The sequence below is a fragment of the Taeniopygia guttata genome, chromosome 9, assembly GCF_048771995.1.
Source record: "Taeniopygia guttata chromosome 9, bTaeGut7.mat, whole genome shotgun sequence".
Lineage (NCBI taxonomy): Eukaryota > Metazoa > Chordata > Aves > Passeriformes > Estrildidae > Taeniopygia > Taeniopygia guttata.
Window position 1 is genome coordinate 3178468 of NC_133034.1, and position 17286 is coordinate 3195753.

At 44.4% G+C, this 17286-nt stretch overlaps 1 protein-coding gene across 4 annotated transcripts; it reads left to right on the top strand.

The window, feature by feature from the left end:
- PLEKHB2 (pleckstrin homology domain containing B2) lies at nucleotides 1-15158 on the top strand. 4 transcript variants are annotated; one of them, NM_001245320.1, is given in 8 exon segments: nucleotides 1-31; nucleotides 3112-3159; nucleotides 3767-3919; nucleotides 4646-4748; nucleotides 5628-5667; nucleotides 7724-7813; nucleotides 8932-9046; nucleotides 11084-11303. In NM_001245320.1, coding segments are annotated over 7 exon segments (675 nt in total). In that variant the 5' UTR covers nucleotides 1-31; nucleotides 3112-3122; the 3' UTR covers nucleotides 11221-11303.
- Nucleotides 15159-17286: the final 2128 nt, after the last annotated feature.

The window sequence follows — 17286 nt, forward strand, 5'->3', positions numbered from 1 at the left end:
GGAGCGGGGCCGGGCGGCGCGGGCACGGCAGGTACGGCCGGTGCGGGGCTGGGGGAGGGCCGGCGGGGAAGGGGCCAAGAGCGCCCGGCTCCGGGGAGGGCCTGGCCGCCAGCCCCGCCAAGGTCAGCGGGGCGCACAGCCGGCCGGGAGCCGTGCCGGGAGCCGGCTGTGGGCGGCGGGAGGTGCAGCCCAGGCCAGGCCGCTGCTGGCGGGCACGGAGCGGAGCCACCGCCGCGGAGGGCCGGGGGCTGCCGTGGGGCTGTCCCGGTGTGAGCGAGCACCGCCGGGCAGAGGCTGGGAGCTGGCTCGGGGAGCACAGACAGCCCACGGGAAAGGGCCTGCGCAGCTGGGCCAGGGCCAGGGAGCTCCAGAAATAGAAAACTCGCGCTGATGGGAGCGGGAGGGGCGGAGAGTACAGGAGCCGTGTCTGCGGGCACTGCTGCGGCCCCGGCTCCGCGCCGGGCTGCGGCTGCTTGTCAGCCCTCTCCATCCACACCGACTGCAGGACCGGGCCCAACTTCACTGGTCAGAATTGCTCTACTGATTACAGGCTGCAGGGAGAAACGCTTGATTTGTTTAAAAGTGTGTTTTATCAAGAAAGGGACTGGAACAGACTGTTGCATACTCCAGGTTATATTCCGTACAGAAAACTGCTGTTCCAGGGAGCAGAAAGGAGTCGTCCACTCCTTTACTGCATCCACCCCTAACTCGAGTTCACTTTAGAGTGCTACTACTCTTAGATTTCAGTCTCCAAAACATTTTTGTTCATATTCGTTATAAATTAATTTAGCTTTGGTTAAGTATCATTTTTCATGTTGGTGGCACTGGGCTGGTTTAACAAGCAAATACTACTCAAATGCAGCTGATCTTTCTAGGCTGTCTTCTAGCTCTGCAAATATGCTTTTAAACATCATGTAGGAGGAGTGTGAATACTGTATAGGACTTCAAATGAGCCCTTATGCTTAAAAAGGACAAGGAAGAATATCTAATTGTTTTTGCACCTCCTGCTTTAAGTGCTGGCAGATTTTTCTGTGTGATTCCTTGCTCTCACTCCAGAGCTGAAGTTTTGGGCACTTAAACTCTGAATTGGGAAAGGGTATTTGCTGCCTCTGAGGTTACGTGCAAGGTGCTGTACAGCTGCTGAAGCCCCATTTGCTCTTGTAGCTTTAGACAGCTCTGAGACTTTGTGAGCTGTCCATAATCACAGGCAAAACTCAATTTGTCAAGAGAGAGGTTTTCTTCTTTGGTTCTTCCCCTTTTGTGTCTAAGTTAATTCTAATTATGCTCTTGTGTAACAGAGTCGGTTTAAAGGTAGCAACAACATTCCATGGCCTTGTCTAACACTTGCAGCAGAACTGAAGTTCATGCAAATTCTTTTTTGGCTTGTAGACTATGAAACAGCCTCCAGAAACAGCGATTTCACATTATTGGGCAAACTGTAAGGCATGGAAGCACCATTAGAGACACGCATTCCTGTGAAAATGAAGAGCAAATAGGCTGTTTCCTTGTAAAGGAGAATCAAGAGGAAGAAGCCTGTGTTGGGGTGGTGGCAGAATGAGCCTCAGGTCCTATGTACTGCTTTGTTCTTCTGGAAGAATTAATTGGCCTCTCTTTCTGGAGCTCTCTGTCTGTGTAGGGGTGACAAGAACATGCTCAGATCCCAGAGCAGGACCAGATGACAACAATTAAAGCAGAACAGGAGTCTGGTGCTCCCTTTCAGAAGTGGGCTCTTAGCAGAATCTTTCTTTTCCCTGCAAGCTGGTACAAAAGTCAAGAATGAGGTTTATCCTGGAGTTCAGACTTTACCTGCAGGTGGTTCTCACCTTCATATCCAAGCCTGTACAGGATGTGGCATTCCTTAAATATGAAATCTTGATGGTTATAAATCTTGTGTGCTACAGTATTTGCCCAGTTGTCTGAAGAGGACACAGCTACAAGTAATACCCCTTAGGTCAGGAAACACATGGATCTTTAGAAACTTCATATTTTACTAGAAGATTACAAAACTCTTCTTTTTCTCCCTTCTCCTCAGCTTTAAACACATTCTGCTGAGGTTTGCTGGGGAGGAGTTCCTCTGTCTATCAAATATTGTATTGCCCCTTTCACCCCTCCATGGCCCCCCTTTATGCTGCTACAAGTAGGATGTTATTTGTTAGGTTTCAGTATCTTGTCTGTCTCTCCCATTGGCTTACACGCCCCACAAATAATTTCTAAAAAGCAGCCTTCTCAGGGGAGGCTTAAAATGCTTCTGTTCTTCCTCTTCTAGTTCAATTGCATCTGGATAGTTGAGTTTTTATAATCTCTTTTAAAATAATAATCAGAACACCATTAGGCTATAAAATAAAACCTCATTTTCCAATATATCCTACGTTTGATGTCTTTTTTCAGCATGCTCATAAACCAGAATGCAGTGGCTGAGTACTTAATGTCACGTGTGATAACTTGAATTTAACACAGAGTCCTTGCTATGCTATTTCAAGCTTCATTTAAAAGCTGAGGAGAACTCAGAATCTTACTTTATAGGCTCATCTTTTACTTACTTTAATCCTTAGAGTGAGCTAGTGATGATTTGAAAGAAAGAAATACAGGTAATAAAAACAGCTTTCTCCTTCCTGTTTAAGATTAAACTGTTTCAGCTTTTGTTTTGACTGGACTTTGAGCCAGTGAATGAAAAACACAGAAGAGGAAGTACAGAAAAAAAAAAAAAAGAGAGGCAGGTAGAAGTGAGGCTGCTTGGTAACTTGAGACTGCAGAATACAGGATGTACACGTATGCAGAGAGGAGGACTTTGAAAGGAACTGGTGGTGAGTCAGGAAGCAGTCATTCCAGTCTGTTCCCCATTTTGTAAGAGCAGTAGCTGTAGGGTTTTGTTTGCCAGTTCATCATCAAGGTGGTCTCTGACAGTCACACTGGATCGCAGCAGTTGCACATTTTGTCCTACACCAGTTGTGCTTACTGAGTATCTTCAGCTGGGATCTGCTGTGTCTCTGACACGTGAGCTGGGTACATGCAGCTCTAATAGATGGTACTGAGATGCATCTTTCTAATGTATTACTGTGAAATACTGACAACTGCTTTTCTCCCCCCTCCCCTTCCTCTTCTGCCCACTAGGTTAAGCAACAATGGCATTTGTGAAGAGCGGATGGCTGCTCCGGCAAAGTAAGTCATGGGTCTTTCTCGTCCTTCTCTCCCTGTTCACTGGGATTTCTTCAGAAAACATCAGAGCAGCTGAGTAATTCCCAGGTTTTCTTAAAACAAGTAGTTCTGTGGGTTGTTTTTGTTGGGTTTTTTCCTTTTAGGACACGTAACATAATGAGGTGTCATGATGGCATTCTCACGTGACCTTTGGGTACTCTAATGGAAAACAGGATATAAACATATCTGAGATGTCTGACTGGCATTCAGCTTCAGATGCTGCTCTGTAATTAGTGCTGCATAAAAGTGGGGACTTGGAAACTTTACCTGACACCTCAACTTAATGCCTTTCAGTTAATCATGTCCTCTGCTTGTTCCTGCAGCAAGCTATAACACGAGAGTCAGGTCATGCACTTAAAATAAAACCACTTTTGCTTTGAATTCTAGATGAAATATGGCACCCAATTCTCTAATGTTCCCAAGCGAGGATGTTGTAATACAGGATTTTGCTTGGCACTTTGGAATGTTGTTTGGGGCAACCGTGAAGGATTTCTTGGTTTATTTTTTATTAACTTTAGGACAGAAATATTTCCCAATATGTGTCCTCAAAAGTGATTGTCTGATTTTTAAGGTACTATTTTACGGCGCTGGAAGAAGAACTGGTTTGATCTATGGTCTGATGGCCGCTTAATATTCTATGATGATCAAAATCGCCATGACCTAGAAGATAAAATCCACATGCGAATCCACTGTATCAACCTCAGAGTGGGGAATGAATGTCGAGGTAATAATGAAACCTTCAGGATTTGTGTATCCAGAGATTCTTTACAACTTCAGTGCCTGCCCAGCATAGCACATACAGCACTACTGCAGATGTAAACGTGTCCAAAGTCTGTGCAACTTCACTGTCCTTGAATCCCCCACCTTCCAAAAAAACTCAACCCCACCAACTCCTAAATTGCTTTGGAGACACCCAGGGTGTGGTATCACCATGAGATAGGTTAGGTTAGGGTTTGGTACTTCCTGTTAAAACTCAGAACAGCGTACAATGCGTGCAGGAGGATGGGATGTTCCCAGCAGGACTGTGTGTCCGAATCAGAGCGTTCCTGGTGTAACCACAGTGCTGGCTGGACAGAGAGGCACGGCTAGAAAGGGAAACCTCAGCAAATGTTTTTCCTAAGTTCACTTCTGGCATTTGTTAGTGCTCCACTTGCTGCTGACACAAGGGAAGGACACAAGTGCTGGACAGTACCATTGCTAGGTATGGATTGGTTCTGCTGTGAGACACTTGCATTTCATATGAAAGGTGTTCAGAGCTGCTTACTTTCAGGACACTCTGAAGATTAAGAACAGGTTATTTCCTTCTGGGACTCGTTCTGATGCCATGGAAGGCAGCTACAACTGGCCCTTGTTTATTTTGTCCAGACTTGCATAAACTGACTCCCTTCTTGTAGATATGCTCGTGAAATGCTGTTTATACTCATAACTCAACTCTGTTTTTCTCACTCAGATTTCCAGCCTCCAGAGGGGAAGCAGAGAGACTGTTTACTGCAGATTGTTTGCCGTGATGGGAAGACAGTCAACCTCTGTGCAGAGAGTGCAGATGACTGCCTGTAAGACAGCCAGAGAATAATGATTTTGCTGCTTCTTCCTCTTTTATCCCTCTCCCTAGTTATTTTTCTCCCTTCTAACTTTCAGAGATATATTTTAAGAAAGTTTTCAACAAATAAAAGCAGGTTTGCAGTGACAAAAAACCAGTATCTTTCCTAGAAGTTGTCTAGCTCATGCAAACTAACTGCAAGTTAAGTCACTGAAAACACTCAAGGGTGAGGAGGTGTAGAAGAATCTGACTAAAATGATCAATGCAAGACTTGTTAAACTGATGTTTTAAAACTTTTGCAATTCTTCAATAGCACATGATGTGGCATGAGCCCAAGGACACCCCAGTAGCAATAGGAGGAATGTTCCATAATTGTGAACTCTCAGCTGAGCTGGGCTGTAGAATTAGGTAACTTCTGTGATCACTGTTTGCCAAGAGGTGTGTTCCAGGGAGCCTGCTCCCAGCCCCGGGCAGGGGAGGAGCTGGGTGAGGTGTACCTCCCTCCTGGGAAGTGCAGTAGCAGCAAGGCCCTTGGTCTAATCAGCACAGATGAGCTTTTCTGCTGGGGTGCATCTCTTCCCATTACCTCATCCTAAGCATGACTGCATATTTCCTACCTGTTGTGCTTGCAGCAAGGACCTCCAAAACTGCAGCCATTCCTCCTCTTGTTCCTCCTTGTTCTTTCTCAGCTCTGCAAAGAAAGTAATTATTTCTTAGTCTTGGTATAACACTTGTGCATTTGAGTGTCACATTCTGCTTTGACACATGCAGTATCTTAAACTCTGCTCCTGCAGTGCCTCTCGTTGCTAACCTTCTTTGTTTCATGTACCTGAAAGAAAAATGTGGCATTAATTTTTATCAGTGTTCCACTAACCAATGGTTTTTTTTGCAGGGCATGGAAAATTGCTCTCCAGGATGCCAGAACAAACACAGTGAGTGTCCTACCTAGACTTTATACTGATAGAGAAGTAGCACATCAGTGTTCTGTGTGCTCCAGCAGTTTAGTTCTGAAATCATGTTCCATCCTTCTCTGCTAGAGAAAAACAGGGTCATGAGCATGATAGTAAAGCTTGTGGGTGGGGAGAAGAATGATTCTCTGGATCACAAACACATCCTTGCAGCCATGTCCAGGCAAATACATACTGTGTGGAAAATAATGATTTTAAGGAATAATTTCTTTGTGTGGAAGTAAATGTTTGGAAAGTGGTCTGTGGGCACTGAGGCTGTGGGCAACAAGCAAATCTTCTGCAACCAGCAGAAATGAACTTTTCACTCCTAGTGTTTGTTGCCTCCCAGGTGGGTGCAGTGCTAAAGGAAGCTTACTACACAGCAGCTGTTTGTTAATGTAGATCCATCCCACTGTGGGATGCTTCTTGGCAGAGACACGGGGAAGAGTGAGATGCTTGGAGGGGAGTGCAGGCATGCTGAGGAGGAGTGTATTGCCTCTGCATTTTCTGGAATTTGTTTTTCCTTTAGACTGCTTTCCAGAGAACTCTGCAGCACTAGCTTTCCTTGGATGACTAGGCTGAACCAACCCGAGGTGTTTCTGTTCCAGGGGAAATGCTGTGTTTTGTAGAAGCTTATCTCAGTTTCTGATGGGTCACATTAACATTACCACTTTACTGGGGGCATCTGTCAGATGATATAACTTAGATTTGTAGATACCCAAAGCAAACACTTGTCACACTGCAGCCATGCTACACTGCTTGTGGCCTTAAATGAGAAGTGAAGGATTTGTCCTCATGCAGAGGACACAACACTCATGGTCTGTCTGCTCTAGTTTTAGGGGATTTACCCTGTGTGAGATGGTGGCTCCTGGTTTCAGGAAATGGGAACTGCTGTTTTCATGCCTCTTGACACTGCTGCCAGCCTTGATAGATGGCTCAAAACGTGGCAGTGCTGACCTTGGTCAGCCAAGGCAGAACCCAAGGCTACTCAAAGTAGAGCAGGTAGCCCTCTACACAAGTAGATACATAAATTAACATTTTCCAAAGCTATTAAAGGTGTCCAACGAGGACTTGGACTAACTGGGGAAGTGGGTTTGGTCTGTACATGTGTGACACACTTTTCAAAAATTCAAGCATCCAGCAGTGCCTCCTAACTTCACTGGAATAGTAGGGTGATCCCCTTAGCTTTGAGAACTGTATCATTTACAGGTGTTTGCAGGTTGTGTGTTGCTTGTACCGAGATCCCTGTGGCAGGGCAGAACACATTTACTGCTAAGATTTCTCAGGTGATGGAAATACCACTTCATATAGTATTTTAACAGTGTTTCAAGCAATCCTCCTTCACCATGACTTTGGCTTGGGATATAGCCATATTATGTCCTCAGATGCCATGATTTCATTAGTCCAAGAGATAATACATTTGCTGTTGATTTATTAAAATGTTCCCTTGTGAATTAAAGAACGGGAGCTGGCTTTTGCCTTGGAAAAGGGAATAAGAGCATCACTGTAGATTTTGGATATTATTGGGCAAGAATACAAAGGTAGTGTAAGAAATCTTAATTGTGTTTGAGAACTTACTCTAAATGGACTCATGTACTACTTTTGGCTACTGCATTTGCTTCCTTAACCCACTTCTGCAGAACTTGATGATACCACTCTAGGGGGCCAGGAAGCAGCCAGCTTAGTTGTGAAGATTTCTTTATCTGAAGACAGAAAATGAGCAGGAGGGTAATTTCTATATCTGAGGCTCTGGAATGGTGGAAGGAGCCAGGGTGCTTGCACATACACATTTCCCTATCTGTGGCACACACACAGGGAAAAATTTGATGTCTTCTTTCTGTGGCTGATCAGGAATTTGTTTCTCCCCGGTCTAGTCTCCAGGTACTTTCTTTTTGCAGACTTCACAAGGTACTCACTGCTTTCTTAACACCCAGTGTGGCTAAAGGTTACTTTTTCTTTGGGGTCATTATGTTTTAATCCTCAGACTGCTCTGTCTGTTTATAGGAACAGGTGATAACTGCTCTTTATCCTTGGTGTTTAGGGCTATGTGGGATCTGATGTGATGTATGATGAGACAGCCATTTCCTCGGCCCCTCCTCCCTACACAGCTTATGCCACACCGTCACCTGAGGTAAGAGTTGCAGTCAGGAAGCATCAACATGAACGAGGCAGCAGGAACAGCCTCCTTCAAGCACTCACAGAGTACTGCATTGTACTCTTATACCCAGCTTTAAAGCTTTTTACAGCAGCAGAGAGTAAGGCACAAGCAGTCTGTTGCTGCTCTTATTTAAGATGGATTTAATTTCAAAGGGATGAGGCATATTTGGTTGGGAGGTGTATAAAGGGTGGCTGCTCAGTGAACTTGAAAAATAAAGGTTCCGAGAGACAGGGCAAAATTTATTTGGTTGATCTTCAAATATATTGGTCATGCAGCTTCTAACATAAGGAGGTGTAAATACACTTTCATGTTGTGCAAGCACTGGAAAGGTGTAAGATCAGGAGTGTTAGAAATAGGGTGTAGTGACTTTTAACACATAAGGATTTTGTTGTACCAAGATGTTACAGCAACACAATAACTCTAGTTCCTGGATGCACAGTTCTTTTGCAGTGAAGGAGCAGCTTTGGGACCAAACCAGGATATGTTGGGGATTTCTGGATGTGCTTAGTGATGTGCAGTGATATGTGAGGGGATAGTTTGGAGCAATATTGCTTGTTGCACTATCTGCTCCAGCCTCTCACTCTTGTTAAGAATGAGTTGTGCTGCTGGAATCTTCCTCTGTGCAGCCTCTTCTTTTGAAGAAAAAAAAATTCTTCTAAAACATGCAGCTCTAGAGGATTTGTCTTTAATCTGACATATGCTTGCAGCATACCCACTTGGAGGGCTGGCTGGAGTTTTTTGGGATCAGCTGCTGCCTTCCTGGCACTTCTGAGCTCCCCAGAGAGCTGTTGTTGGCATGAGGGCAGAGAAGAGAAGCTGGCAGAGCTGCTGTGGCTCAGCCTGATGATCCAGGCCCTGCCTCTGCCATTGCCTATCCAGGAAAGGAAGAGAGCAGATGCTGCTAAGGAGTGCCCTTTTTTTCCAAGCAGCTGTTCTGAATCCATTCCAGGAAGTAGATTGGCTATAGCAGGACATCCTGGATACTTCAGTGAAACCTTAATTATATTAGAAATGAAGGCAAATTGAACAGTGTGCTTGATTGGATCCATAGCAAAGTGTCCTTGTGTAACAGAGCTTTTTAATTTCCCCAGGTTTATGGCTATGGCTATGATCAGTACAATGGTGCGTACCCCCCGGTGGGCCCTCAGGTCTTCTATGCCTCCAGTGGACAAGCTTATGCTCTGCCCTATCAGTATCCATACCAAGGTAATCAGCCACATCCTCCACCTTCCCACAGAAGCTATTTGAGTCAATCTTTCTGGCTTTAGCTCTATTCATCACCATCCTTTACCAGCCACCACTCCTGCACACAGAGAAAGAAACCTGACCTGTAACTGGAACCCAGTCCACTCATCCTTTCACAACAAAGGGGACTGTAGTGAAATTGATATTAAGGGATTTAACCTTCCCAATGTGATCTCAGCATAGTTACATTGCTTAATGAACTCCTTTTGAAGCATACAGAACTCTTATCTACAGCGTGTTTTCTAAGGAAAGGTACAAGAGCCAGAAGAAGATGGGATTTTGTGATTCAGTATTTCATATAGGACATTGATCGAGCTTTTCATTCATCTGCTTCTGTTAAACCTAGTTTAATTATTTAAATGCAAGTTTAAAAGGTAAATCCACTCCCAGAACAAGGCTGTAGCTGGTTCCTTCCCTGTGAGCTGGAATTGCTGTAAGGCAGCATTTCAGCCACATAAAATCTTCTGTTGCTCTGTTCAGGTTTGTATCGCTTTCAGTCTCAGAAACAGGAAGCAAAGAGTAAAATTGTAGGGTGTGTTTTTGATCATAGTCACCTTAATTTAAGGTTAGTTTTGCACAGAGCCTCAGTGTTACAGAACTGGGGCTTTAGATTTGTATGATAAGAAAAATGAGAAAACTAATTGTTTATGATCTGACTCTGCAAAGAAGAATCCCTACTGAGAATTTTTTATTTCAGTTTTGAGAGAGATTTTGTTTTCCATTTGGCATTTTTTAGGTTATTTCACTTGCCCTTTCCATTTTTGTTATAAGGGAGGTGCATCAGCCTTTAAAGCTTCTAAAGTTTTCTTCACATAAGTTACTGAAGTCCTAAGATACAAGTGATAAATATTCAAACACAGAGAAATGTGTGTTATGTTGGTTCTGAAAAGCAGTAGCTTTTTAAAAACCCAAGAACTGTTTTTAAAACATTCCAGCAGACCTTGGAACTCAAGCCAAACCCATATGACAACAATGCAGCATCAGATAGTAACTCCCCTGAGCAGTTTGCAAGTCAGTGTGTTAAGATACTGGTTACTGGTTGGGCATAGTAGCCAAGGCTCAACGTTTTCCTTCAGCAGGGTCACTGCAGCTAAACTTTAGGGTTCAGATTCACCACAGCATCTCACTTAACCCCTCTACCTTCAGCTCCATTGCCCCTTCTCTGCAGTGACATAGTCCTTCTCAGGGGGGAGAGTGCATTGCTGAGAGTCAGTGAAAGTCTTTCCTAGATGTATTTAGTTGCATTACTTAAGAATCTGTTACAAAACACCACTGTGGGATTTTCAAGAATATTTAATCTCCCTGAAATGTCTGGAAGGGAAACAAGTACTGTTATGTTTGTTTTGCAGCTAGGAGCTAAATCAGAAAACATGAAAGGTGAAGCTGGTACAAATATTTTTACAGAGCAAGGGTCAGTCAGTGGCTTCTTGAGTCTAAGGTTATTTTCTTACTACTGGCCAATTTTCATCTGAACAGAAATGTAGCAGCTGTCACCACCCCACAGATCACGATGTGAAGGCTGAATTGTAGTAGACAGTAAATGTAAATAATTGATGCACAGTTTCAGACAAATGACTGGCTTGAGACCTGCTGAAGATTTTTTCAGGGGGAGGGGGTAAGGGGGAAGAACTAAACTATTTGCCTTAGCTTCAAGGCTGAATCAATTTTTAGACCCATTTCTTACATTAAATCCACAAAGTGAATACAAGTAATTCATAAGTTCTTTGCAGAACAATGTTCACTTTTACATTTGTGATGAGTTTTCCTCACAGATGTTAAGTTGTTACAAGGCTATAAGTGTTGCTAGGATTGCCCTTGGATTTAATTAATGTGGAGGCTGAATCCAAAGCAGAAATGTATTCTACCTGTGCAGCTGACAAAATATTAGTATTCATTTGAAGGAAGAAGGTGAAAGAACAGCCTGTTTTGAAATTGCAGAGTATGGTATTAAGATGCACATTTCTTTCGCCCTCCTCCCAACAACCTCTTATTTCCTAGGACCTTATGGCCAGCCCCCTGCAAACCATGTCATCATTCGAGAGCGTTACCGTGACAGCGATGGAGATCTGGCACTGGGCATGCTGGCTGGAGCAGCAACTGGAATGGCTCTGGGATCACTCTTTTGGGTCTTCTAGATTACCCTTTCCTTATCTCTGTAGTTCCAAACCCCTTTATTGTGTGCAATAATATATTGGCAATGTTGTTTACTGTTAAACTTCGAAAAATGCAATAGTTATTTTTCAGTAGTGACATCTTAATAACTGATTCTTAACTGTCTTAATGAGAGTTTAAAGGCACCATTTAGTTAAGTGGTTGGAAATGGCATGTGCTGCTCTTGAATTTTGGTCTGATGTTCAGAATTATAAGGATCAATATGAGCACCAGTGTCACGTGGTAGCAGTTACCTGCTTTATGAACAGACTGTTACTATAAACACCATAGGAAAAAAAGATTTTTTTTGCGGAGGAAGGGTCTAAGATCTCGTTCAAATAAGAGGTTAACAGGAGTCCTGCATTAGGATACACATACTACTGGCTTTTAAACATTCCCTGGAAAAACATAGAGCTCAGCAGAGATTCCTTGGCATTAGACAGTCTGCCATGCTTGAGGTTTATTTTGTTTTCAAAGTCGCCTGTAGATGGTAGTGTGTTTTCTTAGGTGGAGCCCTGTACCTGCCTCTCACACCATCCAGGTGAGTTGTCTGAGAATGTGTGAGCAAACCACTAAGAAGCAGCAGCACTCCTCAGTTCTTTTATTCTTCCAGAATGTGAATGACCAGTGGCAAAGAAGAGCAGTGTTTGTTGTTCTAGCTCCCTCTTTATCCTGGATGACTCTTCTCTGGTCAGATGGAAGTACTGGATCTTTAGCTTTGCAGGTGTCTGCAGAGCAGCAGCCTCAGACAGTGCAGCAGCTGCATTGTTAGGAACCAGCCATTGTCTCTGCTCCTTACTGCCATGGCTCTGCAGAGGCTGCAGGAGGAGAAGGAAGTTGAACAGCCCTTGCTCTGCTGGGCCTGCCAGCCCCTCTGCAGGTAGGAACAGGAGGGGAGAGACAAGCAACACGAGCACACTTTGCACACGGGCACTTTGGTATCAGCTGCCTTGCCAGGGCTAGGATAAGATGCCTGCCTCTTAGCCACCAAGGTTTTCTAACCCAGGTTCCTTATTTGCAACTAATTTTGAGCACAGCTGAGGCTAGGCTTGTTGTATGTACATTTCCCCCTCACATTCAGCAGGTCTCCTCTTCCCTCCATGACTTGCTGAGAAAAAACACTCCAAGTGTTTTTGCTTGTACGCGTGGTTTCTCTAGAGTGTGCTGTCCCCTGGAGTGCAGCTGTTTTGTGTGTTACATGGCCTGTTCTAATCCATGCTGAGCTGTGCTTGGCACAGAAAGCAAGCTCTGAAGAAATGCAAGGGCTTTCTTGTTCAGGTAAATGAGGCAGGGTGCCTAAATTGAGTTCTTATAGTAAGAGGACTTATTTTTATACTTCCACTTTTAGCTTCCTGTATTTGCATACTGTTTTAATGTTAAGTCTTACTTATGCTTCCATTATGCTTCCATTTAGAAGAAGGTTAATTTCCTTATGGTTCACAGTGTTTCATGTCAGGAAAGATGAAAATAGATGAGAACTTGCACCTTTATAAATTTAGCTGAAGCCCCAATCTTCTCCATTTCATCCTAAAATTCTCCTGGCTCTGTCCTACTTATTTAAGCAATAGAGGTCCTGGACAAGAGTTTGGGGAGCAGCTAGGGGATGCACTAGGCTTTCATGAGCCTTAGGAATAACTCAACCAAGTGGACTCACTGGAAGTAAACAGATGGAATTGTGGTTGCTTTACTAAGAGTGGCCTAATCCAGGGAAGGTAAACTGCTTTCAGGAAGCTGGCTCTGAGCTGTACACCAATGTGGCAAGCATGTCCTTTCACAGGTTAACACAAGCTGCACATGTTCTGCCAGTCAGGTGTACTGAAAGGACATTCTGGAAGTGCAAAAGAGGACTACAGTGAAAGTTTCTTATTGCTAGTCCAAACCAAAAGAAATTGCAGAAGCTGAATTACTGAAATTACTGAAGCTGTCCTAGAGACCTTGAGGTCAGAAAGGGATGGAATGTAAATGAACAAACATGTCTGCCCTTTTAAAAAGCCCTTTAAGGGGTGAATTTGACTACAGGTCTATGCTGCTGTTTGGTTTGTGCTTTGCAATAGGGAGTTCTGCAGAGTGCATCCATCTCCTCTTCTTCCTCTATGATTCCTCACTTGTAAGGAGTAGGGGAGAATAAAACCACTGGGCATCATATGATTTTTTTGAATTTCCTAATAATTGGGAAAGGATAACAAAAGGTAAATCAGCTGGGTTTTTTGTTTTGGTTTGGGCTTTATTTTTTTTTTTTTTGAGAAGAACTGTTAGCAGGGGGACATGTCTTTTGTGTTTTCAGGAGATAACTTTGTCTAGGTCCCTAGTATCTTCAAGTGAAGGATATAAAATAAAGACTGTTGATTGCAAAACATTCCTGGGTTGAAATTTAAAAGAAATTATCTTTTAAAAAGTTCAAATGGAAATAATTCTTCATTAAGAAAATAACCTTACACTTCTCAATGGAAAAATACACTACAAATTGAAGCCAAAGATTGTAGTTTTGGCTTGGAAACAATAGGCTGCTTTTATACAAAAATCATGAACTGTCTTCTATCTCAGAAGCACAGGCATTTAGAACCTAGAAAGCAAGTGTACAAACTTGTGCTAGAGCCTGAAATCAAGAGCACAGTTATCTTCCTGCAGGTGCTTGTATCCTTTCTGATCTCACTGCAGAGACAGAAGTAGCAACATCCTAGTGCACAAAGCAGCAGCATGGGCATTGCCACCTGAAGTCCCTGGTTGTTGAAGCTCAGACTTGCTTCCTGAAGATGTGCCCGTGTCTCCTGTTGCTCAGGAACAGCAGAGCTTTGGTCAGATCCACAGGAATGTCTGGCTGGATGCACAGTCATGACTCAATAGCTTTTCTCTGCCCAGCTCTGCATTTAATGTACCTGCAGTTGGTGTGGATGCTGCTGTGAGCTGAAGGAGATGGGTTCTGGGGCTTGGAGGGACAGCCATGCCAGGTTCTGCAGACCACTGATACCATAGTGATGGGAAGAGGCAGCAGGTGTAGCCAGATCATTTTCAAAGCAGATTGCAATGCTAGTTTGTTTCTGAACAGTGCTATTCATGACTATAATTCCATTGTTATTACAAATGTTTGCATTGTACTCAAGCACGCATTCCTGCTTTGGGCCCAACGCTTAAGCCCCCTAAAGCAATGGGAGGTTCACAGGTAGCACAGTGGCACTGTTTTTGTGCAGTGCACACTGTCAGGGAAGGATAAATCTGTTATACAGCAGTGCCAGTCTGTTCAGAATTGAGGAAGTCACAAGTCCACATGTTCATCTGGGACTTGTTACTTTTGGGCTTGCAGTTATGGACAGCTGGACAGAGCCAGGCTTCCTCAGGGTGGGGTAGGAATGCTCAGCCTTCTGGTAAGTCTGACCACATTAAAGAGATCAACCAGGGTTATTGGTGGTTATTCTTAGTTACATGTGAAGACATAGCTGTTGGCTCCTTTTGCATGAATTTGAGAGAGAGCCAGTCTCTTCTAGTGAGTGGGTACAGGCTGATGGACTAGGGAGGAGGGGGTGGACAGTGTTTCTGTACAGAACAACTGCACTGACTTCCAGCAAAGACACATCTTCCCCAGTGCTGGAGCACACTCTGAGCAGTGTCCAGATGGAGCTACCTTGCATGTCATCCAGCCCTGGCTTACTTTGTTCTTCAGTGAAGATTCAGTAGGTGATGGAACCAGCTACGCAAGTGGAGTGGAGGAGAAAATTCACACCCATGTTCCTCAGGTGTGTTTGTGGTTTTCCTCCTCAGCATAAGACTGTGTAAGTCATGGAGGGTAGCATGCAACAAATGTCCCCTCCAGAACCTTTATGTTCTTGTGCACTCCGTCTTTACTGCAGCTTTTACTGTATGTCCTCATTCTCCTTATTCATTTATAGCAAAATAACCATAGCAATAAAATTCATATTTAGTGTAATTATTTTGTCTTGACATGTTTACTAGCCTTTATTCAACACTTCTCATTTAGCTGGAGTGTAGACAGCTCAGGCTGACTTACCTTGGGCATCTCAGTTGCCATTTTATAAGTGTGATGTAAGGTCTGTGAAATCAGCAAAGTAACTCCACACTAACACCACTATACCAAGATTAGAATTAAGACTTATTTCTTTCTAATGGAGTTGAAGGCTTTGACTCAGAAGTGCTTAATCTTGGATATATGCAACACTGATCCAGATTTACTATTTGACATTGTGTTATCAACAGATTTGTACTGTTTAGTGTTAGACTAAGCTGCTTGGAGCACAGATGTTGCTCTGAGCAAAATGCTACTGATTGCTGTATTGGTATTTCCTGTTTATGAATTGCTTCAGACCAGTTGGGTACAATCAATAAGTTTGTTTTGACAAAGACACTAAATGACCACAGCTAGCTCTGCCTCCTAAAGGCAGACAATCTTGCATATTTGCAGGGAATTAAACTTCTAGTCCGAAGGACCACAGTACATTTTGTAAAACAGTATCCCTGCTTCGTGCCCATATTGTTTTTACTGCTGAGGGGTAGTGGGTTTTTAGCCTCCAGACTGAGGAAGGAATGAAAACAAAAGTGCTATTTCAACCCATCAGCTAGTGTCAGAGTATGCACTGCTTTCCTCCCAAGCACACTATGCTGACTGTGCCTGTTTTGCCAGTCAGCCGTTCCATATGATGGATTTACTAGACTAAGCAGGACATCATGTATACTGAACCCTACCTGCCCAAGCCCACTTTTACTGAAATTCTCTGCACCAGAACAAGTCAGGGAACTACATTTGCTATGCCAGGCTTAGCAGTTCCACAGCTTCCTGAGCTTCCAACAGTTTATTCCTCCTCCTTTTTGTGGTTGTAAAATGCGACTGCCATAACTGACTTGAGTTGTATTCCTAAAAATACCTGTATTTGTCCCTCTCTCATGTTGCAGTTCTACTGCACTGCATTGCAGTGAGCTCAGTGTTCCCTGAATTTCAGTGGAGCTGAGAGTGTCCCCACACCCCGTGTGCTGCGAGCAGCCACTAACCACAGACCAGAGCTGGTCCCAGCTGGCTGGCACAGACCCAGCTGGTTTGGAGCCTCACAGGTGCCACAGACCATCTCACTGGGTTTCAGAGTTTTTGATGCATCTCTAAAAGGCTTCAGGACTCACAGGGCACATAAAAACTCCAGTGTATCTGCATTAATAATTTCAAATTTAAGAGCCATGTGATAATTTTTAAGGTGCAGATTTGGAAAGTTTCAGACCAACAATGTTGAACTTAATCTGACTGACTGTGGTGGATAGTCAGTCTACCCAATACTCCGTGTACTTTGTCTACCAAAATTAGCCATGCATTTTGCAAAGTCAGAGTGACTCCTGATAAGCCCCCTGAGCTTTCTGGGGCCAGGTGCATGGGGCTGAGGTGAGCTTATCCCAAGCAGCAGCTGCATCTCCTGCCATCCATCAGCTGTGCCCCTGGGTACCCCAGCTGGGCAGGCCACAGCCACCTCTCAGGTTTGGAGGCCAGCAGAAAGTCCTGTTCCTAACTGAGTCTACCCTTCCTGAGCTCGTGGATGACACAAGGTGCTTGGCACTGTGGATCTGCTGGAGGGCAGGAAGGCTCTGCAGAAGGATCTGGACAGGTTAGATCCAACTGAGGCCAACTGTAAGAGGTTCAATAAGGTGAAGTGCCAAGTTCTGCTCTAACCCCCTGCAGCACTACAGGCCGGGCACAGAGAGGCTGGAAATTGGCCCAGAAGAAAAGGTCCTGGGGGTGCTGGTCAATAGTGGCTGAACATGAGCCCAGGTGTGCCCAGGTGGCCAAGATGGCCAAAGGCACCTGGCCTGTGTCAGCAATGGTGTGGCCAGCAGGACCAGGGCAGTGATGAGGCCACACCTCGTGTGCTGTGTCCCATTCTGAGCCCCTGAATCCAGCACTGAAATGCTGTAACCAGTGCAGGGAGGGGAATGGAGCTGGGGAAGGGGCTGAGCACAAGTCCTGTGAGGAGCAGCCGGGGGAGCTGGGGGTGCTCAGCCTGAGGAAAAGGAGGCTCAGGGGACATCACGGCTCTGCACAGCTCCTGACCAGGAGGCTG